This window comes from Trachurus trachurus, assembly GCF_905171665.1.
Source record: "Trachurus trachurus genome assembly, chromosome: 7".
In the NCBI taxonomy this organism is placed as follows: domain Eukaryota; kingdom Metazoa; phylum Chordata; class Actinopteri; order Carangiformes; family Carangidae; genus Trachurus; species Trachurus trachurus.
The window spans coordinates 3,287,167-3,310,946 of NC_139901.1; the positions used below are offsets into that span (position 1 = coordinate 3,287,167).

The following is a 23,780-nucleotide window of genomic DNA, read 5'->3' on the forward strand; positions in this document are numbered from 1 at the left end:
TTGCTCAAAAAGATACAAAAATTGGCTTTTTTTTTTTTTTTTTAATCTTATCAGATTTTGAATTACAGTAATTATTTTAGTATCTAATGATTACAGTGGTTTGTGTTAGAGATAGAATCTTGAGATCAAATGATATTTTCAGACTGATATTCTCAATATCAAGATCATTCAAATTTGCAGTTCTCAGATTTAGTAAATACACTGTGGTTGCTTCTGTAAAAAAAAAAAAAAAAAAAAAGGAGAAAAGACTAATTGTAGTCAAATGTATTATAATCTGTACAAATCAGTATAAATTGAAACAAAGAATGACACATACAGTGTGATGTCAAAAAGGAGAAATAAGGTTTATTTCATTATTAATCTTATATACAGACATTTACAGCAATCTTTGCTAAAGTTATGAAGATAGTTATGGTAATATCCTCCTGACTATAAGACAGTGTAACAGAGATATGCAAATTATTAGGGACTCTGTCCAGTTGTAGTTCCAGTCTGAGAGAGTATACAGAGTGTACAGTAGATATATATTTGTGAAAGTCATCAGAGAAGAAGCAGGGTCGTCAGTTTGAAACACAGTCATTTCTCCTGCATTCACCAAACACTAAGAGCACAATAAAAAAAATATCTCCCACTCCTTTGGTTCGACTTGGTATTTACAGTGGTTTGTAACCACGTGAGATGAAACTGTGTGTGTAGATCTTAATGCCGCTGTCACCCTGCAGATACTAATGATCCACTGCCAGATCTGAGGCGGCCTCTTTCCCCAGCACAAAGGAAGTACTGCTCTGTTTGAGTAGTGTTCATGGAGCTCTATCCAAATCAAAAATGTTAAAGGGATAGTTCAACATTTTGGCAAATTGGCCCATTGCCAAAATCCCTATGGTCTTAGCAGTAGGTTTATTACCTTTATTTGTTGGTGCGAGCTATTTTTAGAATGGCCGAGCAGAGCCCCGAGCTGCTCAGAGCTACGCTATGGAGGCTAATGGAATTTCTTGGTTTCCCTCGTCAAGCTCATCAAATACACAATCCAACAACTCCAAAATGCTCTGGTGGACAAGTTGTGAGCTGCACAGTCACCACGCTATGAGATAATAATGGAAACGTTACGAAATGGAGCCGTTTTAGAGGTAAATACAGAGACTGCTTGCTGAAAAACTGTCCCTGAACGCAACGCGCATCAGCGGTTTTGCATGAATTTACCTCTAAAACAACTCAGTCTGGTAACGTTCTGTTATTATCTCATAGCGTGGTGAATGTGCAGGTCACAACTTGTCCACCAGAGCGTTTTGGAGTTGTTGGATTGTGTATTTGATGAGTTTGATGAGGGAAACCAAGAAATCCCATGAGCCTCCATAGCGTAGCTCTGAGCAGCTCGCGGCTCTGCTTGGTCGTTCTAAAAATATCCTACACCGACAACTAAAGGTAACGAACCTACTGCTATGACTATAGGGATTATGGCAATGGGCCAATTTGCCAAAAAGTTGAACTATCCCTTTAAAAGTCGTAAACCAATGCATTTGTGATGGAAACAACCAGAGCTGGACGCTTATTGTTTTCTGTCCAGCACGATATCTCCATAACCTGTCCAAATTTGGCACAAACATTCATTTGGACTCGGGGATGAACTGATTAGATTGACTCTGTGGTCAAAGGTCAAGGTTACAGTGACCTCACAAAAACATGTTTTAGCCGCATTACTTAAGACTTCATAGAAATTATGACAAAATTTCACACTGTTTGTTAAATATTTTATGACTTCGGTCGAACAGGGACGCAGCCTTCAACTAGCCTGAGGCAGACAGCCATGACGTGGTCATTTATTTTTTATTTTATTTTCTGGTTAAAGGTTTTGTGGCTAATCCGGGGGAAACAGCTAACCTGAGGTCAGACCTCTGAGCAACAACCCACCTCTGATTTAGTTTTATTCAAACAGAATATTTGTTTTCACAGCCTCCTCCTGACTTTGCCTCTGTTTTGTCTACATCCCCACACGTTTCCCTTTGCTCCCGTCGTGTTTACTACAACCGCTAGATGTGTCCTCGTTTTTCACGGGACAGTCTGCGGTGCAACGTGTCAGAGGTGCTGCTTGGTGGACAGGGACAGGCTGGCTGTCTCCCCTGCTTCCTGTGCTGTCTCGTCTCTCGATCATCTCATCAAATTGAATAAGGTCGTAAATCATGTCGTGCTTCACTTCATAAACCTTGTGTTTATCCAAAAGAAGTCTGTGCCGTTTCTCAGTCGTCACCTGATGCCTGTGTGCTTCTTCTAAATGAGAACAATTAGATTTAGTAGCTGTCAGTGACTGCAACTCTGTGACAGTGAAGTGTTTTGTATTTCCAGACAGGTTGAAGCAGGTTATACGTGTTATTTGACCCAGATGTTACTCCAGACTACTTGCAGATGTTTTTTTTTTTTAAAAAGGGCAGATGTTTGTTTCTGATGAGTGTGAATTATTAATTGACCCATTTCGCTCTGCAGGGGGAGAGAGTTACCACGGGGCGGATTAACAAGGGGATGTGCAGTCGATGCGCGAGTGGTGAGGTGAGGTGAACGTGGTGTCTCCTCTTTCCTTCTCCTCCTCACAGCCTCAGAGTCAGGATCCCAGTCAGACAGGCTACAAGGAGGAAAAGTGATGATACTAAACCAGTGGTGTTACTACCAGGCTGCTTGTGTGCTTTTCGCGTTACATCGTTTTCCCATTCGCTCTCCACCTTATCCACAGTTTCCTTTCTCTCGTCCTTCCTCTCCTCCTTCTCCTTTTGCTTCTCATTTTCCTTCTCCTCCTCCTGCTCCTGCTCCTGCTCCTTCTCATTTTCCTTCCCCTTGTCCATCTCCTCTCCAACATTTTCCTCCTCTCCCCGTGTTGCTGGTTCTCCAGCACTGGGTGTATCTGGGGCGGGGGTGTCTGTTAAATCACCGTCCTCAACCGCAGGCAGGGCATCAGTTGGTGTCGGAGAAAGAACAACCTCCCCATTGTCCTCCTCTGCAGGCGGAAGGGAGGGATCAGACATTGGTGGAGGGGATGTCCACCAGTCTCCATCATCTCCCTCGTCCACAGTGTCAGCAACTAGAAACAATAAGGAAATCACTTTTTAAAACCTTTTCAGATTGTTTCTTGAAGACTGACAGAAAGGGACCATGATAATTAAGTTAAATACTACTTGGTCACATGTGACCAACATCACAATGTTTAATCCAACTAACAGCTGAAAACATTAAAGGCATAGTTCAACATTTTGGCAAATTGGCTCATTGCCATATCCCTATAGTTTTAGGAGTAGGTTTGTTACGTTGAATTGTCGGTGCAAGCTGTTTTTAGATCTGCGGAGCAGAGCCGTGAGCTGCTCAGAGCTACACTACTGAAGCTAATGGAATTTCTTGGTTTCCCTCATCAAACTCATCAAATACACAATCCAACAACTCCAAAACGCTCTGGTGGACAAGTTGTGACCTGCACAATCACCACGCTATGAGATAACGGAAATAACGGAACGATAGGCTACAAGATGGAGTTGTTTTCGAGGCAAATGCAGAGACTGCTTGTCAAAAAACTGCCCCCGAAAAGAACGCACATCAGTGGTTTTGTTTCCGTATCGTAACGTTCTGTTATTATCTCATAGTGTGGTGAATGTGCAGGTCACAATTTGTCCACCAGAGTGTTTTGGGGTTGTTGGATTGTGAATTTGATGAGTTTGATGAGGGAAACCAAGAAATCCCATTAGGGTCTGTAGCGTAGCTCCGAGCAGCTCGCGGCTCTGCTCCGCCGTTCTAAAAATAGCTTGCACCGACAATTAAAGGTAACAAACCTACTGCTATGACTATAGGGATTATGGCAATGGGCCAATTTGCCAAAAGTCGAACTATCCCTTTAAGACAAACAGTGCTGTGAAAAAGTATTTGTCCCCTTCTTCATTTCTTACTTATTTGCCACGCATAAATGTTTAGGATCATCAAACTTTCAATATTAGACAAAGATAACCCAATACATATAAAATGCAGTTTTAAAAAGATAATTTATTAATCGAAACCTACTTGGCCCTGTGTGAAAAAGGTTTTTTTTTTAATTATTATTTCTTTAGATTGCAGCATGATGTGTTGCTTTTTGAGATCTCTCAGCCTACTTCACATTGTCAGACAGGTTCTATTGTGGTGATTCCTTGATTCAACAGGTCTGGGTATAAATGATGAAATTAACCTCAGCTTTCCAAATAATTTTTTTTTAATCCCAGTTACTTCATGATTTAACAAGGGGGGCAATTACTTTTTCACACAGGACCAGGTAGGTTTGGATAGCCCTTAATAAAAGTAAAAAATAAATCATTTAAACTGCATTTTTTTATTTACCTGGTTTATCTTTTTCTAATATTAAAATTTGTTTGATGATCCTTAATATTTAAGTGGGACAAGTAAGAAATCAGGAAGGGGGCAAATACTTTTTCATGGCACTGAATTCACAGCTGGCCTCAGAGCTCTGCTGTTTCACGCAACTTTATGGGACTGATTCACATTCACAAGTGACCGCAGATTACTGCAGTGAACAAGCTGCTTAGTCATGAAATCTGCAGCAGTCTGGATCCTCGGGACCAGGACCGGCACTAAACCCTGAACCATCTGATCCAAGCTGTGAGGCCTGAGGTTGAATGGATGTACGTGAGCAGCTGAGTCACAGCAGCTCATGAGGAGGAGAGCGACAGAGAGGTGTCGTACCGCACATGTTGTTTTCACATTTCTGCAGGTTTTCGGGACATCTGGAACACCAGTCACCCTCCACATACGGCCTCACCTCTTCATAGTTCCCTCTGAGGACACACACACACACACATATATAGATATACTGTAGCCTACTCATGAACACATGCAGACTATCATTATTATAGTCTGATTCATTATTTGTTGTAAAGGCTCCTCCCAGTGACACAGGGAATAATTATATTTCCACATCAACACCCTGTGAAGAAGATCAGTACTGACCACAAGAGGGAGCTGTTGTCCCACAGTAGCTGTGGTGGTAGTGGCAGTACTGTACACTGCAAAAACTCAAATATCTTACCAAGAATATTTGTCTTATTTCTAGTCAAAATGTCATTTCTAGTCAAAACTAATCTCATTATACTTAAAACAAGAAACATCACATAAAAAGTAGCTTGTTTGTAGACACCTTTTTACTTATTTCAAGCATATTTTCACTTGAAATAAGTTTAAAAAAATATGATAGTGGAGCAAGTTTTTCTTCCTCAATACAAACACAAAAAACCTGCTTTCATTGGCAGATTTTTCTACTTATTTCAAGTGAAAATTTGTTTGAAACAAGTGAAAATTATCTACAAACATGTACATTTTTAGGTGATGAGTCTTATTTTAAGTGGAAAGAGATTAGTTTTGACTAGAAATGAGACAGTTTGACAAGAAAAATGACAAATATTCTTGGAAAGATTTTGAGTTTTTGCAGTGTAGTGGTAACATAGGTAATTGTAACTGTGGTAGTAACAGTGGCTATACTAACAGCAGTGGGAACACCAGCAGTGGATTAGTAGTTTTAAAAGTTGTAGCATAGGTAGTGGTGGTGGTAGTTCTGTAGGAAAACAAGTAAATGTACAGCTCAATACACTGAAAAAACTCAAAATCTTTCCAAGAATATTTGTCATATTTCTTGTTAAAATGTCTCATTTCTAATCAAAACTAATCTCTTTCCACTTTAAATAAGACTCATCACCTAAGAATTAACTTGTTTTTAGATTATTTCACTTGTTTCAAACTAATTTTCACTTGAAATAAGTAGAAAAATCTGCCAGTGAAAGACGTTTTTTGTGCTTGTAATAAAAAAGAAAAACTTGCCCTACTATCACATTTTTCTACTTATTTCAAGTTTTTTTTAAAATGCTTGAAAGAAGTAAAAAGTGTCTAAAAACAAGCTACTTTTTAATGTGATTTTACGTATAATGAGATTTGTTTTGACTAGAAATAAGTATATGAGTTTTTGCAGTGTAGTAGCAGTTCTAAACAGTTGATCCTATGACAGTACTGTAGTAAAGTAGTTGTACTGACGCTGGGTAGTAGTTGCAGACAAGGAAGGAGACTCTCTCCCAGTCCAGTCCCTCCATGTTGTTGCACATATGGAAGGCACAGCCGACTCTGTGTGTGTCCGCCCACACCATCTAAAACACACACACACACACACACACACACACACACACACACACACACACACACACACACACACACACACACACACACACACACACACACACACACACACACACACACACACAGTTCAAATTTAGCTAATCCAGCCCAGAGATAAATGTGTGTGTGTGTATAAATGTACAGTGGGAGTGTGTCTGACCTGTGTATAGTGTCCACACATCTTGTCTTCATCACAGCTGTTGTTTTGGTAGTCATAGTCCAGGTGCTCTAAAGGCATCAATCACATTATAATACATTAGTATAATGACATCAGCTCCTGCAGCCTTTAGAAATACTCCATCACAGTGAACCTGTAACAGCACAGACCTTTGTCAATGTGTGAATATTACAGATGCATTAACCTGTATCTGCAGGTCAAGCAGCATTTAAATGACGTATCAGTCCATGGTGGAAGTCAATTGAATGACTTAATGTACTTGTGCGTGACTCCCGCTATAAAAATAATTTATTCATCGATCATAGAGATGATGAATCATATGAGGTGTATTTCAGATTTTCAGCTAGTGGCTTTGGCTGTCAAATGGAAAGAGGAGGAATTCTTCCACCATTAAATGTGTAGCTCAAACTGGCACTTGCGGTGCTTGAGTAACAGTTCTTGGATCAGAGTAGACGTCAGGTTGGACATTAGATGATGTCATATATGGAAGGACTGATAATGAGCTCTGCAGTTAGAAACCTGCACCATTTAGCACTGATGCAGTTATTTCATTATTTCATTGTTTTTGCTATTTTGGGCCATAGTCAGACTGACTACATGCCTCTTAGCATTTCAGACATTTCAGGGACCCTAACATTGACAAATACTGTGGAAAAAACTATCCAAAGAAGCAAAGGGAGAATAAAACAAACCTGTTACACATCAGATTGCTGAAGGGCTTTTTCGCAGGAAATATTTTGACTTGGGAAATCACATGTGGTATCAATAACATCAACAATCATTCACTTGCAAGCAATGACAATGGGCCATCATGAGCAGAAATATGACCCTGAATGGAAGAACGCATCAATAATTTTAATAGCTACACTCGCGCTCTTCCAACAGTGATGCATCAAAACCACCTGCGTCCACAGCAGTCCAGTGTTCCTTCTCCTTCAGCTCTGGGTTTGGCCTCCACCAGCTCCTGAAGGAAACATCTGGCTCTGTAGCTGCTAACTGCTCCACTGAGTTCACCAGCTGCTCTCTGACTGTGTCTGTCTGCAGTTTGCTAAGTAAAAAAGCCAAGATATGTGACTTTCTATGAGGGAGGATGAGCTGCTTTAGAAACACAACCCTGTAACCAACTCACCCAGGAACCACTTCTCCAGAGCTTCTCTGAGGTCCAGAGGCCCGTCGCCGGCGAACAGATTCTCTCCGGTGTCCTCCAGCTCCGGGTTGTGGTTCCAGATGCATTTAGCGGCGTAGCCCTCTGCAAGCAACTTCAGGCTCGGGTCCCATTTCTGCACAGCACAAACTCGATCAGTCAAGATCTATAGTGTGGACGACAGACTGACACATTTTAAAGAATCCTGTGGGTCACGGGACGATACTAACATCCTAAAACTCAGTGTTAGAATGCTAACATTTACTCATTAGCACTATACACAAACAGGCTGATATGAACGTCTTTAAAGGGGACATTTTATGTAAATATCACTTTCTGAAGGCTCTTTCACATATATTTAGGTGTTTGTCTTGCCTTCTGGTCCCCAAAATGTGAGAATTGACCAAAAAATCTGTAATTTTCAGGCTCCCTAGATTGAAATCCATGTGGTTTTGTGAGCTGTTCCCTCAGATGTCTTCCAATGATGTAACTAGCTTTTTAATTTGCATAACCCCACCCCTACCTGGTACCAGTAGAAGGGGCGGGGCAAGCAGTGGCTGATTTGCATTTAAAGGGACAGGCACTGAAACCAGCCGTTCTGAACAGGGCTGTTTAGAGAGGATGAAAAGAGCTGTGATGTTTGATCCTTGGGGGATTTTGACCGAAGCATGTTACAGCCATGTCTTTAAGACACCTGGGAACTATTTTAATTTGTGGAAAGGGGGCAGAATATGTCTCCTTTAAAACACTATTTTTTCCAGTCAGCTTCTCATGACGGACGGGACTCATCTAGAAACCACTATTTTCTGCCAAAGTTGGAAAACATTTTTTGGATATATGACATGAATGATGTCTGTTCTTGTTGTCTCTGCGGACTTCTCACTGGTTTGAAGTAGGCAGGGCTCATTTTGGAAAAGGTGATGTCACAGACTCACAGCAGTAAATATCTGACGACATGAGTGGTTTGGTCACTGTCAACCAATCCGATCAAACCACACCTACACAGATCTTTTTTTTTTTTTTCCATTGATCACTGTTGATGTAGTTGTGTTACAAAGAAATGCTGATGTAGCCTTGTTTCCATCAGCTTCAATCAAACTGGACAAATTTGAGTGGACTGTGAATGTGTGAACCTTGAGTATTATAATCAAAGTGCTCTTTATGTGCTCTTGAAGATGGTTTAGTGAAAGGGTGATGATTGGTCTTTTCTGTGGCAGGTTAACTGGAGGATGATGGGATGTTTAATATCACATTAAGGAAACAAAACACAGGAACAGGAAAGTGAAGAGACATTTAGATTATTAAATGCACATTGTGTTTGACCCGGACTCTGAATCAGCCTGAGGTCAGGAAATCATAGGGCTGACATTCATCCAAAAGTATTTCATATGGACGGTTTGTTTTTGCTCTCTGTCCTGTTTCCTTTACATGCAGACAGGCATTTTTATGAGCATTGTTATAAAACAAGACATGCTACGGAGGGTAAATTCACCTTACCCAAAGTAAAAACAAACAAGATAAAAAGCACGGTAATGTATAGGGCCATGGTAATATGGAATGCTCTACCACGACATATCATCCAAGAACATAACAAATACAGATTTAAAGAGCTATTGAAGGAACACTTATTAGTCAAACAACTGTCTATCTAGCTGAAGCTATTTGGCACAATTAATTAGTATTTGTCTGATTTACTTGAAATATCTTCAGTCTGCTTGTGTATTGGGTACTGTCTGTAAGTTAATGTAATTATGAGGAACGAATGTCTTTAAACATCTGATTATTTCACAACTATGGTTAATAGCTAGCTACACTGTGGAAATGAATAAGGTCCAGTAATATGTATATGTTGTTTGTATTGTTTATGTTTTGTTGTTTTGTCTTGTTTTGTCTTGTTTTGTCTTGTAGATCGTTGTGAGTTGTTGTGGTTATGGATGTTGTTATTGTGTTTATGGTGTGATGTGTTTTTTGTATTTATCGACTGCAATGGACAGTTTATCTGTGAAAGTAGACTCCAGGAAGAATAGCGATGGCCTTTGCCAAAGCTAATGGAGATCTAAATAAATGAAAATGAAATTTACTTTTGCAATGCGATGTCCTTGTCACCCACTTATCCCTGATGATGACCTCTGACCCTGACCACAGCGTGAACCTGCCTGTCTGAGGTGCCTATTTCCTTTCCATCACACATGTGACTGTTTCCTCTTCAGAAAGTGAGAAACCAGTGAACGATGGACCATGAGTCAGCAACAAACACGTCTGTGTTCGAGTATCATGTTTGTTTCCCTCACAACCCGTCACTGACTTGTAGTTCACATTAAGTCAATAATGCTCCAGATGCCTGGTACTGTTCTTTATAGGGTTGGAGTTTAGAGTTATATGCTTGCATTTATTATCAACCAGCAGCCAAACCTATAACTGTTTGGCTGCTTTATATTTCAGCAATATTCAGCTATTTCTATGTTGCCAGATTTAGTCCTGGGAGGATTTCATATGAGAAATGGACCACTTAGATTTAAGATATAAGGGCAGCTTATCAAAAAACATTTTTTTTATCTGAGACATGGGGAGCTGTGAAGGAGATTTTAATGTTTTTATTTGTTGAGCCTGTTAACTCATGTCTGACAAGCTGCCGGCTCGCTGCTGCTGCTGCCTGCAGGACAGAAATGTCCACGCATCGTTATCACAGCAAGGGGCTGAACTCATTCATATTAGTATGTGAAACCTTTCTCCATCTGCAGAGTTCACAAAGTAGGGCAAAGGTTGGTTGTTACAGCAGCAAGTAACATGATGCAGCAAGGAAATATCAATGTTTCTGATTCTCATTTGAATAAGAAGCTCAAGAGTCATACTCTGCTTTTTTCTACTCTATGAAAGGTAAATATATACATACTCAATAAAGATGTATACACAGCATTAGGATAATAGTCAATAAAACAAGCAAAAAAAAAACCGTTGTACACAAGTGTTTGAGTTGTTCTAGGGGTGAGTAGAAGTTTCTCTCTTTACCAGTTCATGAGTTCTGGTGATTCTTTTCAGCTGCAGGGTAATACATTATAGCTTCCATTAAGGCCCCGTTTACACAAAGCAAAAACTGTGATATTTCACTGCATTTTGGCCTTTAGTTCACATGGAAACGGAGCTTCAAGTCACCAAAAATGATTATATCTGAAAACTCAGAGATTTCCTGTTTGCATGTAGACAGGAGGAGACAGAGTTTCAGGCTTCAGAGCGTCACAGTATGAGACGGTAAGTGTGCCACCTGTGTTTATTAAGGAACCTCGTGCCATCTCGGAAGGAACCGGAAGTAACTTGTGTCATTCGTTGTTGTGTTTTTTCCAGGATTCTGATTGGCTAGCATGGCTTTATGCTTCTCATTACACTGCTGCCTATAGGTTTACCAGGCTCATAGTAGCTCTGAGTGGCACATTTATACAGGTTTGGTAAAATGAAGAATTTTTGAAAACACTCTAGTGTGAACGATGTTTAAAAAATAAAAAATAAAAACGAAGAGGGGGAAATAATTGTTTTTGTAATTCCCAGCTCTGTGTAAATGTGGCCGTAGTTTGGGTACACATGTGTAGCCGATGTCAACCTGGCCCTCTGCTTTGAGTTTCGGTACGGACTGCCCCAGGTGGGGTTTGGGCGGCAATGCACACCGTTGTGCCAAGAGGTCAATGACCGCTTGGCAGTCTGGTTTGCACATCCTTTATGGGTGCACCCGGACCCTCCGTTGCACAAGCAACTGTCATTTAAAGGGATAGTTCACTCAAAATTGAAATTTTTATCTATCTCATGTTGACTAAGGGCTGGGAGAAGTTTCAGAGTCCTCCGTGGCTTCTCTGAGTTACAGGGGGTCTCGGCGTAGCAGTGCATGTCCATATAATGGTTGCAAACGGATACCAACTGTCTTCGTAACAAAAAGACACACCAAAAAACATCCAAATACTTCCATGCTGCTCGTATGTAATGTCCGTCTTGTATTGAAGCCCCGAAATGCGAAATTGTTCCAAAAAAATTAAATAAGTCTATATTTCAAGCTTGTTTGCAGTGGAAGCTCCTCTTCCTGGTCTGTCCAAATATCGCGAGATTTGCGCCAGCGTCAGTGCGATTACTGACCCCGGCGCAAATCGCATTTTGCTTGCTTGTTTTTCTGAACAATTTCGCATTTCTGGGCTTCAATACAAGACAGACATTACATACGAGCAGCATGGAGGTATTTGGATGTTTTTTGGTGTGTCTTTTTGTTACGAAGACAGTTGGTATCCATTTGCAACCGTCATATGGACATGCACTGCTACGCCGAGACCCCCTGTAACTCAGAGAAGCCACGGAGGACTCTGAAACTTCTCCCAGCCCTTAGTCCACATGAGGGTGAGTAGATGATAATGAGTGCAATTTGAATTTTGGGTGAACTATTCTTTTAAGCCTCTGAGTCAGACGCTCTGACTGGCAGCCACCTGAGCCAATGGGAGAGTTCTATCCAGTGACGTGCCTTCAGATGTCACATCACTGATCACTGATCAAAGTCTTTGACTCCCATGGACAAACACAATCATGTTCTCCAGTTTAACGAGGGAAAGCAGCATGCTGTTGTGATTTTTGGGAGTGACGTTCACTGACTGTCCTCCACTAATGTGTTTCCAATGAATCGCCATCAGTGAGGTGTTTTTACAGCTTGACGTCTTCAGTAGGAACCAGCCAGTGTCCTCAGAGCTGAGGCCTCATGGTTTGATGACGAGTGACGGATATCTGAAACTCTGTTGTCTCCATGTCGTGGTCCGAGGTGTCCCTGTTGCTGTGATACTGAAAGAATAAGCAAGAGGACCCTGACTGAGTTTAATATCCCTGCGTGTGCGCGCGCATGTGTGCGTGTGTCTCTGTGTGTTGGTTTATTTGTCCGGCGATGACACACAACACAAACAATAGCCAGGGGTCTCCTTCACATTCCTCTCTCTCTCCACGCTCTCTCAACATCTGGTCTATGTTATAACTCTCAGGTCATGTACATGGTCATGTAGTAACAACACACACACACACACACACACACTGCTTGACCACACTGGAGATCAACAGCTTATACTGATTGCTTGTATCTGTGCTGGTACATGTGTATGGTGCTGGTATGTCTATCAGACTGTATTTGAACTGGTCACACTCAACAAGTGTGGAAGTGCTTTAAAGGGATAGTTCACCCAAAATTGAAATTTCACACTCATTATCTACTCACCCTCATGTGGACTAAGGGCTGGGAGAAGTTTCAGAGTCCTCCGTGGCTTCTCTGAGTTACAGGGGGTCTCGGCGTAGCAGTGCATGTCAAATTTGGACGAACCAGGGTCTGTCCTCTTCCCAGTTCATCCAATTTTGACGAACTGGGAAGAGGAGCTTCGAGAAGCTTCCGCTACAAAACAAGCTTGAAATATAGACTTATATAATTTTTTTCGGGACAATTTCGCATTTCAGGGCTTCAATACAAGATGGACATTACATACAAGCAGCATGGAGGTATTTGGATGTTTTTTGGTGTGTCTTTTTGTTACGAAGACAGTTGGTATCCATTTGCAACCATCATATGGACATGCACTGCTACGCCGAGACCCCCTGTAACTCAGAGAAGCCACGGAGGACTCTGAAACTTCTCCCAGCCCTTAGTCCACATGAGGGTGAGTAGATAATGAGTGAAATTTGAATTTTGGGTGAACTATCCCTTTAACTGGTTTGTATGAGGTGGATCTGAACTGGTTCTGGTTTTTTCTGTGTGGTTCAGACCTATTGCATTTGAAGTGGTAGACCAGCCTGTGTATTGTTTTATTTTAACTGGTCCTCTCCAGTCTGTTCAAACTGGTTTCACTCATGCTTTTATGTCGTATTTAGTTTCAGATATTGGTTTTAATAGTGGAACTGGTTGACTGGTTGTATCTGAATTGGTCAGACCGGTTATGTATCATATTGGAGTGATTGTGGAATCACTGACTGTTGTTACGTACATGTCTTATTTGTTATTATGAGCTTTTACTAGGTAAATTGATATGTAAGTTAAGTTGTATTTTAATGCATTGCTTAAAGCAGAAGCGATCCGGTGGTTTTAGCTAACTTCCTGTCAGCAGATGGAGTTAGCAGTCCCCGCCCTCGTCCCTACATCACCACATTCACGCGCATCCCTTGGCTGCACTAACAGAGAGGACCGCCCCTTTATGCCGTTCTCTCTCCTCATTCGATAAAGGTTGTAGGATACAAGGAAAGTTTTCTCCTCGGCTTACAGCAGAGCAGAGTGACTGACAGACCCGTGTTTCAGACCAAACACTCTATATAAGTGATTGCTGTCTGAAGATAGAACTATTTAAGACTTATATTAACACAAACATTCCACTTACTTCTGCTTTAATGCATTGCTTAATTGTTACCCTTTTTTGGTTCTTAGGTTGCCTGTAATATCCGGCCAGGGACAACGGATAAAAATTAGCCTTACTGGCTAACTCTGGCTCACTTGCAGTTTTCTTTTTAATTCTGTGTTGATCAGTGTTGCACTGCCCGTGTCAAATAAACCAATGAATTAAACTGACCAGATATTTCTGTTGCCAACAGCAACATGTATTTCTCATGTGAATTTGGTCATGTTACAGCACACTGACCTCTCTCCACACCTCAGTCTAATAATGTTGTATTATTCCACTGCTCCCAGATTCACACATACTCCTTACTTTCTGTTTTCTCCCTTCATTCGCCCTCTCCTCTCTCCAGTCCTGACAATATCCTCCCTTCCTTCCATCTTCTCCACTCTTTCTCTCCTTGTCTCCTTGTCCTTCCTTCCTTCTCTGCTTCTCCCTCCCTCTTTGCTCCTCACTCTCTCTCTCTATTCAGTTCACTCCTTCCTTCTTTTCTACCTCTTTTTGTCCCTTTTTCGCTCTAGTCCAGTTAAAAGGCAGAAAGAAAACATCAGTATTTAAATGTCCCAGTGGGGCTTCCATACTGATGGATAGAGGCTGAGACCTTTGCCGCTCAACACACACACACACACACACACACACACACAAAGAGAGAGAGAGAGAGAGAGAGAGAGAGAGAGAGAGATTCCTCTGGGTCCTCATTCAGTCTCTACCTAATTTTCATTTCTCTCTGTCTAAACACTACACTCCTGCTCTTCGTCTCCGAGCTCTTTCCCAACAGTCTTCCTCCTCTGTTGCTCAACCCTGAGAGCTGACTCCTGCCCTCCCTCCCTGTCTGTCTGTGTGTGTGTCTGTCCTGGAGGATGATTTCCCTGCTGCGTTCCTCCACTAACACTCATGTTATTAACTGGATGGAGCCTGGAGGAGGAAACACCCGTCTGTTCCTGGAACCCAGGCCTTGATTTAGTCAGCGTTTTTATGTAAGGAGGCTATCCTCATCTGCAATCCCTGATTTGATGTTAACAATTGTTCTCACTACTAGAACTAGAGGGGTAGATTCTTGAAATGGATGTACGCCATCATGTGTCTTTAATTACTGTGATTTTTATCAGTCGGAGGAAGTTTTTCTTCATTTCGCACTTCTCTCTCAACACGTTTAGGCTCCGTCGACTGTGAAATAAAAACAAGTGTAGTGAGAGTGCGAGGCAACATATTACTGTAACTTTGGGTCAACTATACAAGACTAAGAGTAACTGACCTGAATGTAACAACATGATGCAACTCACAATGACAGATATTTATCTGTTCATGATCTTCACCATTTTAGATTGCATTAAAGCTCTCATATGCATATCTCATACTATCGTACTATAAAGGTAGATGTCCATGTGTTGTTGGATTATAAAGCAGGTCTAGCCTCTGTGTTATTACTGCAAAAGTATCAAAAGCACAGAGAAATGCACACAGCTTGTATTCAGAAACCAAGGCTACTGTGTCTGTCAAGGCTTTTGTACTTTTGTGATGTCACAACGACACAACAGCCACCGGTCTTGGAAACAAGCCACTGCCCACCTGGACCCCCCGTCCAACCTTGTAGATTGGGTGTTTACCTGAAATCTGCTGCACTTTTATATAAAATCACACTAGGAAAGCAGTCAGCAAATCAGAATAGAGAACAAGAACCTTTAATCTTACTTTAATCTAACAGACATAAAGTTTCTTGGGATGTATACAAACACTGTATAAGTTCATGTGTTTTACATAGTTCTTGGTTTGTTTTTAGTAGGGCTGTCCCGATTATCATATTTAGATAATCGAATATTCGTGGACATAAAATCGTTCAAAATCGAAGCTTCGATGGCCGGGGGGTGCGTGATCGTAGCGGAAATAATGAAAGTAATGGCAGACAAACACTGCATATCTCCAAAATCAGGCAGGTTTCCAGGATGCCAAGTAGCCTGCTCATTTTAATGTAACAATTGCCGATGAGAACCGGTGTCAAAAAGGAAAAAAAAAAAAAAAAATCGATCACGGACTTCAACGATTTTCTTTGGGTCAGCCCTAGTTTTTAGATGTGCTATTAAAATTGTTTTTTCACACAGTCAGCATCTTGTCTGAGTTTTTATCAAACTTCAACTGAGTTCGTCTCGGGGAAAAAGTCAGATGGAGACTCCTCCTTTTACATAATAGTTGATCTTTTATCTCTGCTCAATGAAATATGAAAAACAAATTGGTAGCTCAGGCCAAGAGGAATCCTCTTCCATGTTCATAGAACTGAAAACAACTTGTTGGACATGTTTCACCTTGTACAGATGCCTGATCTGTTCTGTACCAGTTCTTTTACAGCAGTATCTGAAACAAACATACTTCACAATATGAAATGATCCATTTTTTTTATCAGAAAGGTACAAGCTTGATAAAACCAGACTGTGGAACAAACGCAGTCGTCACAGGATTTAGGATGAAAGTCATAGTTCTGTACTTTTATCCTAAAATGGGCAACGTGGTCACAGCCCCTCTCTGAAACCTGTGCCAGAAGGGCACATCGGTCGCTTCCACATCTCCATAAACAGTTAAACAACCTCCAGCTTCTCTCTGCTCCATCAACCAAGCCAAAACAAGTGCCCGAAGCCCAAAACACAAAACCAACACAGCAATTTAATCTGACCTTAAATTCACCTGCACGTCCAACTGAGAGTTACTAACTGTTCTCAACTTGAGGGCAGCAATGTAAGGAGTAGGAAACTTTTAAATTAGCCTAAGTTGAGTAACAGTGTCATTCTGTTAGTCAGAATGGCGACTCCCTGTCAGGATCTCTAGAGGAGATGAACCGTAATGACTGTAATGGTCTGATTTTATGTGTACAATAGGAATAAATATAAAAAGTGGTTTGATCATGAAAACACTTACAGTAAAGGAAACATAACCCAGCTATAAACAGGGATAATTGGAACAAGACAGAGCAAGAGTAGACAGTGCCAGAACTTTGTTTGTTTGTGTAGCGGGACTATTCAACATGAAGAAACAAAGACAGAAGAGGAGGATGAATGTACATGACGTTAGCAAATCTGGATCAGTTCTGTCCTAGACTCATGACAAAGATCTGAACAGACACAACAGATCAGACTTCCTCTTAGCCAGACTTCCTTATTTGACCCCTTCCCTCTTTTTTAGGCTAATCCATCATTTGACCTGACCCTCATCCTGTGTCGTCTGTGTCACCACAGACACACATCACTGACCATGAAGAGAAAGAGAAGTAAATGGAAGGCTGAAGTCACTGCAGAGTGTGCCGCCGTCGTCGGACACTGTGATCACACCACACAATGTAAGACAGAAATGAAGGAGCAGCTCACAGCTGGAGATGATTACAATAGATCGTGGACAATGATGAGACAAAACAAACATCTGCGTAGAATCATTGCTTATTCTTGTCGAGCTCAGAGTGAGCTGCTCCATTGGCGCCATCTTGGCAGTGCCTGACTCCACCAATGATTTCCCAGCTAATCCAGAAAAGGACAAAGAGGGGTGGGGGGGGGGGGGTTCATTGCTTTTTGTACAGCTGGGTGTCTAGCTCAGAGGCTAACCCAAAGCTTATTTTTTAATGTTTTAATGGGGGTCAGCCCTATGTTCCCACAGCCCTATGTTCCCTCATTTCTAAAAAAAAAAAAAAAAAAACTTTTCACTGAAAATTTTTGAAAATTAGGCCCTATGTTCCCACAGTCCTATGTTCCCTCATCCCTATGTTGCCTAATTTCTAAGATTTTTCTTATTTCTAAGAATTTCCTCAAAATTAAACTCTAAGTCAAATCATTTTTATTTTTATACCGCATTTAAAGGGATGATTCAGAGTAATTTCAACCTAGGGTCCTTTGCACCAGGACCTCGAGCCAAACTGAGGGAACATAGGGCTGAGGGAACAAAGGGCTGTGGGAACATAGGCATGTGGTAATCTGACCAGTTGGTTAACTGACAAACCCTGAGTCAAAGTATCATTTACATGTCACCAGTAATTGTAAGGAATTAGAGTCTCCGATCTACATATCCCACCTAGCTTGTTAGCTACAGTAACTAGCATTAAAAGGGAGTTAGCTGAGGTTATGGCTAATCAGGTAGGGCGCTAACTAGGATCAATCCTCTAGTGCTGAGGGTGGGGCTGAGTCCTACAGTGTGTGTGTGTGTGTTCATGGTGATCAGTGTGACTCACTGATGTGTTTTAATGGTTCTCAGAAACAATGGAGCTCTGTGGGTCAAAGGAACCACATAGCCTACATCAAGCCGTGATACACAAACAGGCTTAGCCTAGTTGGAGACATTCAGTAGTTTGAATCTGATGATGGGATATAAAGAAAACAGGAAGAATATGCAATGAAGGACACTACGTACGTAAGACTTTTGAGCTATGATGCTGTGGAAAAAAAGATAAATCCTGATTTTTCTTCTCCATTGACAGCAGTTGTGTTGGTATTCTTTGTCCTTATGACACAGTTGGTGGTAGAGAATGAAAGGATGCACATTTCAAGCAACTCAGACATTATTTATGTAACTCACCAAGAGTAATGATTAGTTATATTTGTCTTCTTGTTAAAACTCTTTAAATATTGTGGTCACACCAAAAAATAAAAATATATTTTCCCTGTTTCTACCCCAAATACTTCCAATGTGCCTTGCTGAGGTTTGGGAGGAATCATCAGATCATCCTCATACAATAATAAAACTCAATGACCTATTTGTGGTCTTCCAGCAGTTAATGAATTAGATTAGTGAAACTCAACAGTCGTATCTCTTTTCCAAGCATAATAACAAGACTGTGACGTTCCAGAGGTCTGAGTCTTTATCATTGGCTGTTCCCATCAATTTAGACCTTCTACAGTTAAAGTGAAGACTGGTCTCCAGAAATTCACACAGAAACTCATCTTCTTTTGATTATACATCTTGATACAGCTTGATCTCATTGATTGTTTCAGATCGGTCTTTGTCGATTGTTTGAGACATCTCTTGTGTTTTTGCTACAGAGTTAGTTCATGTTTTTTAAGGTTATCTTTTTAAAGTTCTTATCTTCTTAGATGTTTTTGTCTTATCAGTCTATACGGTTTTACTGTTTCTATTCTAATATCTAAATGGTTAATTAGGGATATCAAGGATCAAATAAGAATAACAAAGATTAGGACTGGTGCCTTTATCCATTTGGTTCAGTTCCTTTAGGCTCCTGTGAAAGCAAAGCACACCAATCACAGGTTTCTGTGATGGCAGATGTGTAATAATTATATATTAAAGAGCAAGGTTTGATCAAACCATTTGCTGAGAGTGAAGTCTCTGAAGAAATCAAAGAAGTACTGCATGACTGAAGGCAAAAGTGTTCAGTCAGTTAGTTCTGTAAATTGTCCTTGTAATGTATTGTATTGTATTGTGTCCTTAGTTTGTCCTATTACAATAGCTTTAATACAATTTTGCACTGAACTATAAAATGAAAAACTGAAAGTATTACAGAAAAAATATTCCCATTGCAACAAGGTGCAATGGAACCAACACAAGGTTTAGTGAATACATCCATACATACTGTAATATGTCCATTAATATCTGGAGCTGTGCGGAGTGATGACACCTTCCTCACATTCCCACATGTTTTTCCACCATTTGAGCTGTGACTAGAGCCTTTTTTTCATGAACTTCCTCTGCTGTAGGTACTGACCGGAGAACCTGTCCCATCAGCTTTTTATCTCAGTCAACCTGCTCCTGACATTTACAGCTTGTTTAGCCAGTTCTCCTGAAACCCTGTTACACATTTGTATGAACATGAAACACTTTGTCTGGATCAACTGTCATAGACTGGCCTGATAGACTGCACATTGGTTAACAGGAATAAAACATTAGGTAACACTTTACAATAAGGGTCCTTTAATTAACGTTAGTTAGTTAGTACATTATTAAGCATTAATATATCAACTAATGTGTTAATGAATGCATACATAATGATAACTAATTACATTATTCAACTTTTATTATTACTTAATAATTTATTAACTAACTATGAGTAGTAAACATTAATTAACTGCTTACTAACAGGCTTCCTTAATTAATGTGTTTCCTAATCCTAAGTAACACGTAATAATGATTGTTAATATATCTGTAAACAGTTAATTAATGCTTAATAATGTACTAACTAACATTAATTAAGGGACCCTTATTGTAAAGTGTTACCAAACATTATTGCTTATTTTGTATTGCAACATTATAAACTGCAGGTGGTGTGATGTAAATCAGTGTTCATGATGACGTACAGTAGTTCAGATTTAGTGGAAGTGACACTACAGTCAACATTAGTCACATACTAAAGAGCGATGACACACTGACCAGAAACCAGAAGTTCCTCAACCAGTGATCAGCAGAGCAGGCTCTGAAGCCCTCCTCTGACTGTTTTCTGACTGAAATGACTGTAGCAGATTTCAGGGTAACACTCAGAGGAACCAAATCCTGCAAGGTTGAATGGCGGCTCCCAGTGGGCGGAGCTTGGGGCTTGGGACGTTGTGACATCACAACGTCACAGAAGTCCTGATGGCTCATTTTAAGGCTCAGTGTGCATAACTCTCACAGTATTGATAGAGAACTTAGAGCTTCTTTATCACCAAACAGGACACGGACATCTGCCTTTATACTACGTGAAACCTTAATAACTATAGTTCTAGTCTCAGTTAAAGGATAATGTCTGCCAATTTCATGTTTGTTCTAGACAGAAATTTCTATTAATCACAAATCAGTGGATGTGTAATTGATTTTTCTGTTTTAATTCTGATTCTCACCACTTGGAGAAAAGTCTTCAGAGAGCTGACATTTGTAGGTGACTGTAGTATTGACTGAAAAAATGGGTCTGACTTCTTTTGAAGACCAAACCCTTTGAAGATCAGCACCTATATTTTCAGACTGGGATTTAATTATTTTTTATATTGATGATTATTGTATTTATACCATTTAATGTCCAAAATCATGGCAAATATTTTTTTTTCTTCTTGTCTGAGCTACAAAAAAATCACTGTCACAGTCAATAAAACTCTTCACTGATTGGCTTGGACATAGCATCACCTCTTCTATTTTCACGATGACATTTCAAGTTATGAGGTATTTAGAAGAAGGTGAATCAAAAGGCATCCCATTTGTTAAGACCAAGCCTTTTTGATTCACTACCTAATTTCAGAGAAACTGACGTAATGGTGCTTTTTCAAAAATGATTAATTCACCAAAAAACAACTGAATAATTAGAGTGAATGAAGCTGACAGTTAATGGGCAATATTAAAGCAGATGTAAGCGATCTGGTCGTTTTGGCTAACTTCTTGTCAGCCGAGGGAGTTAGCAGTCCCCGCCCTCGTCCCTACGTCACCACATTCACGCGCATCCCTTGGCTGCACACACAGCCCTTCATGCCGTTCTCTCTCCTCATTGGATAAAGCTTGTAGGATACAAGGAAGTATACAAGGAAAGTTTTCTCCTCGGCTTACAGCAGAGCAGAGTGACTGACAGACCCGTGTTTCGGACCAAACACTCTATATAAGTGATTGCTGTCGGAGCTATTTAAGACTTATATTAACACAAACATTCCACTTACTTCTGCTTTAATGGGTAATATTACGTAACTCATTATACCGTGTGTCTTGATGTAAGGTAACCTGACGACATGAAGTTCCTGGCATGGTTGTACCAGTATTTTAAGCTGTGGGTGTGGGGTGTAGGTGTCTCACCAGTGGCAGCATGGCGGAGGCGCTGGGTGAGACCTGTCCTCTGTAGTGGTTGTGAAGCTCCACCAGCAGCTCCTCCTGCTCTTCGCTCAGAAAGCTCCATGCCCCGGGAAGCAGCAGGACGCCCAGCAGCAGCCAGGCCCAGAGAGGAGCACCTCTGTGGCACAGGCGGTGGCCCACGGACCCCCTACTTATCACCCCGGAGGTCCTTGATGCTTGATCCTGGGTAGTCCGCCGGGTCGGGGCCCCCCGCTGTGCAGAGGCCCCCTGGAGCTCCCTGGAGAGGCTCCACTGGTACATGATGGGAAACAGATTCCTGAGGGACGTATCCTCAAGAGGTCGGTCCAGAGTCCAGTGAAGAGCGTGTGTTTGTCTGTAAGTGATCAACACACGGGTTTGTGTGTGTGCACAATAGGCCGCTTGTCCTTGTCTGTGTGAATGTCTGTGTGTGTGTCTATGCGTGTGTGTGTGTGTGTTTAAGAGGCGGTAAAAGTGTGTATGTGTGTGTGTGTGCGTGTGTGTTCCCTCCTCAGTGCCTCTCACTCTCAGCTCTGCCGATCTCTCTCTTTCTGACCCGGCTTTAAGAGTTAGAGGATCCTCCCCTACACACACACACACACACACACACACACACACTTCGGTTCACATTTCACACACTGCACTGACTGGTACGCGTAACAAACACAACCCCCCTCAATCCTCTTACTCCATATTCTCTATGTCGATCTCTTCTCCCCCTCGTCTTCTTCTCACCCTTTTAACCTCTCCTGTCCTTCTCTACCTCCCTTCATTTTATTCTCCTGTCTGAACAAGTCTTGATATATTATTTATCCTGACTGTTCTTCCTTATATGACTTATAACTAACTTTTCCAACCCTTTCTCTGTAGAAGTTTCTACTTCAGCAGAAGTTTAATTTTAGGCTTGGTGAGTCCAAATAGACAAATCAAACTGGCGTCTTCCACAGTTACAGTGTCCTTAGTAGAAAATCAGCCCTTTCTGTTTCCCCTCAGTGTTTGTTTGCTGTGATGAAAGACACAGTCAATCAAAGAGGCAATATTGTTCTAAACAGGCAGTCACTATGAAATATAACCACTGATTTTGTCTGAGTCACACGGAACTTCTAAGACTCCATATTACACAAAGCCAGGACTGTGGATTTGGTCCCACATTGTTTGGGAGGGGACCAGCCAGTATGGATGGGAGGAATAATGACAGGGCCCCAGCAATGATGTATAAATGTTGTGACACGTCTGTTTCACCATAGCACTCAAATAAAAAACTTCTAAGCATTTAGCAGTAATGAAATGTAAAATCTGATTGAACTTATACAGAATATATGTTCATTTTGTAGATTGCAGGTTTTAAAATGTCTTTACTTAAAGTTGAACTGGTGTTGGCAGCTCATCGTACACCTATTTACTCACATGTTGTTTGTATCAACCCTTTGATAGGATCCATATGAGAGTCTCCTGAAATGTGGTTCCATATGGTGGACTTAACTGACTGGGGTGGTTAGCACGCTCGCCTCCAAGCAAGACGTTTTGGGTTTGATTCCCAGGCCAGGGTCCTTTCTGGGTGTAGTTTGCATGTTCTCCCCGTCTGCCTGGGTTCTCCCCAGGTACTCCAGCTTCCTCCTACAGTCCAAAAACATCCGTGTTTTTCCGGAAACAAGCAGTGTTTCCACTAGAAAAAAAAACGGACAACGTGACCAGCAGGTTTTCAATTTACCAGACAAATGTTTGAAATTCCGGTCAAATATTATCTGAATTTATTGAGCTCAAAATGATAAATGATATGCAGCCAGGTCAGTGTTTCCCACAGGTTTATTGCAAGCACACTGTGGCGGGGGTCGCAATCGTAACATCCAGGGGGGGGGGGGGGGGGGGGGGGCACGACTATCATGCATGTGCGCTGCTCTGAAAGAGAGCTATGCGGAGATGACTGAGCGGAACGATGTTGCGCTGGTCGAAACATCTATTCATGGCGGACGTAATTTACTGTTTAATTGACCTCGTAAATTCTAAAATAAATATTGCACAAGCCTGCGCTCATAGACCATAAAGAAGCTGAAGGCCTATTCTCAGATACAATAATTTGCAAACATAAAACACATCTTGGACTGGCTCATTTCATAATAATGCAGCGTGCTGGCAACTT

At 41.1% G+C, this 23,780-nt stretch overlaps 1 protein-coding gene across 2 annotated transcripts; it reads right to left on the bottom strand.

The window, feature by feature from the left end:
• Positions 1 to 1,910: 1,910 nt before the first annotated feature.
• On the bottom strand, positions 1,911 to 22,157 carry LOC310988468 (peptidase inhibitor 16). 2 transcript variants are annotated; one of them, XM_083975066.1, is made up of 7 exons: positions 21,626 to 22,157; positions 7,491 to 7,641; positions 6,344 to 6,411; positions 6,046 to 6,155; positions 4,708 to 4,799; positions 2,967 to 3,067; positions 1,911 to 2,789 (listed from the first exon to the last, which is right to left on the bottom strand). In XM_083975066.1, the coding sequence occupies exons 1-7, from the start codon at positions 21,920 to 21,922 to the stop codon at positions 2,580 to 2,582; spliced, it is 1,029 nt and encodes a 342-aa protein (XP_083831192.1). In that variant the 5' UTR covers positions 21,923 to 22,157; the 3' UTR covers positions 1,911 to 2,579. The 2 variants fall into 2 exon arrangements, with proteins under 2 accessions (XP_083831192.1, XP_083831191.1); XM_083975065.1 differs by having other exon boundaries at positions 1,911 to 3,067.
• Positions 22,158 to 23,780: the final 1,623 nt, after the last annotated feature.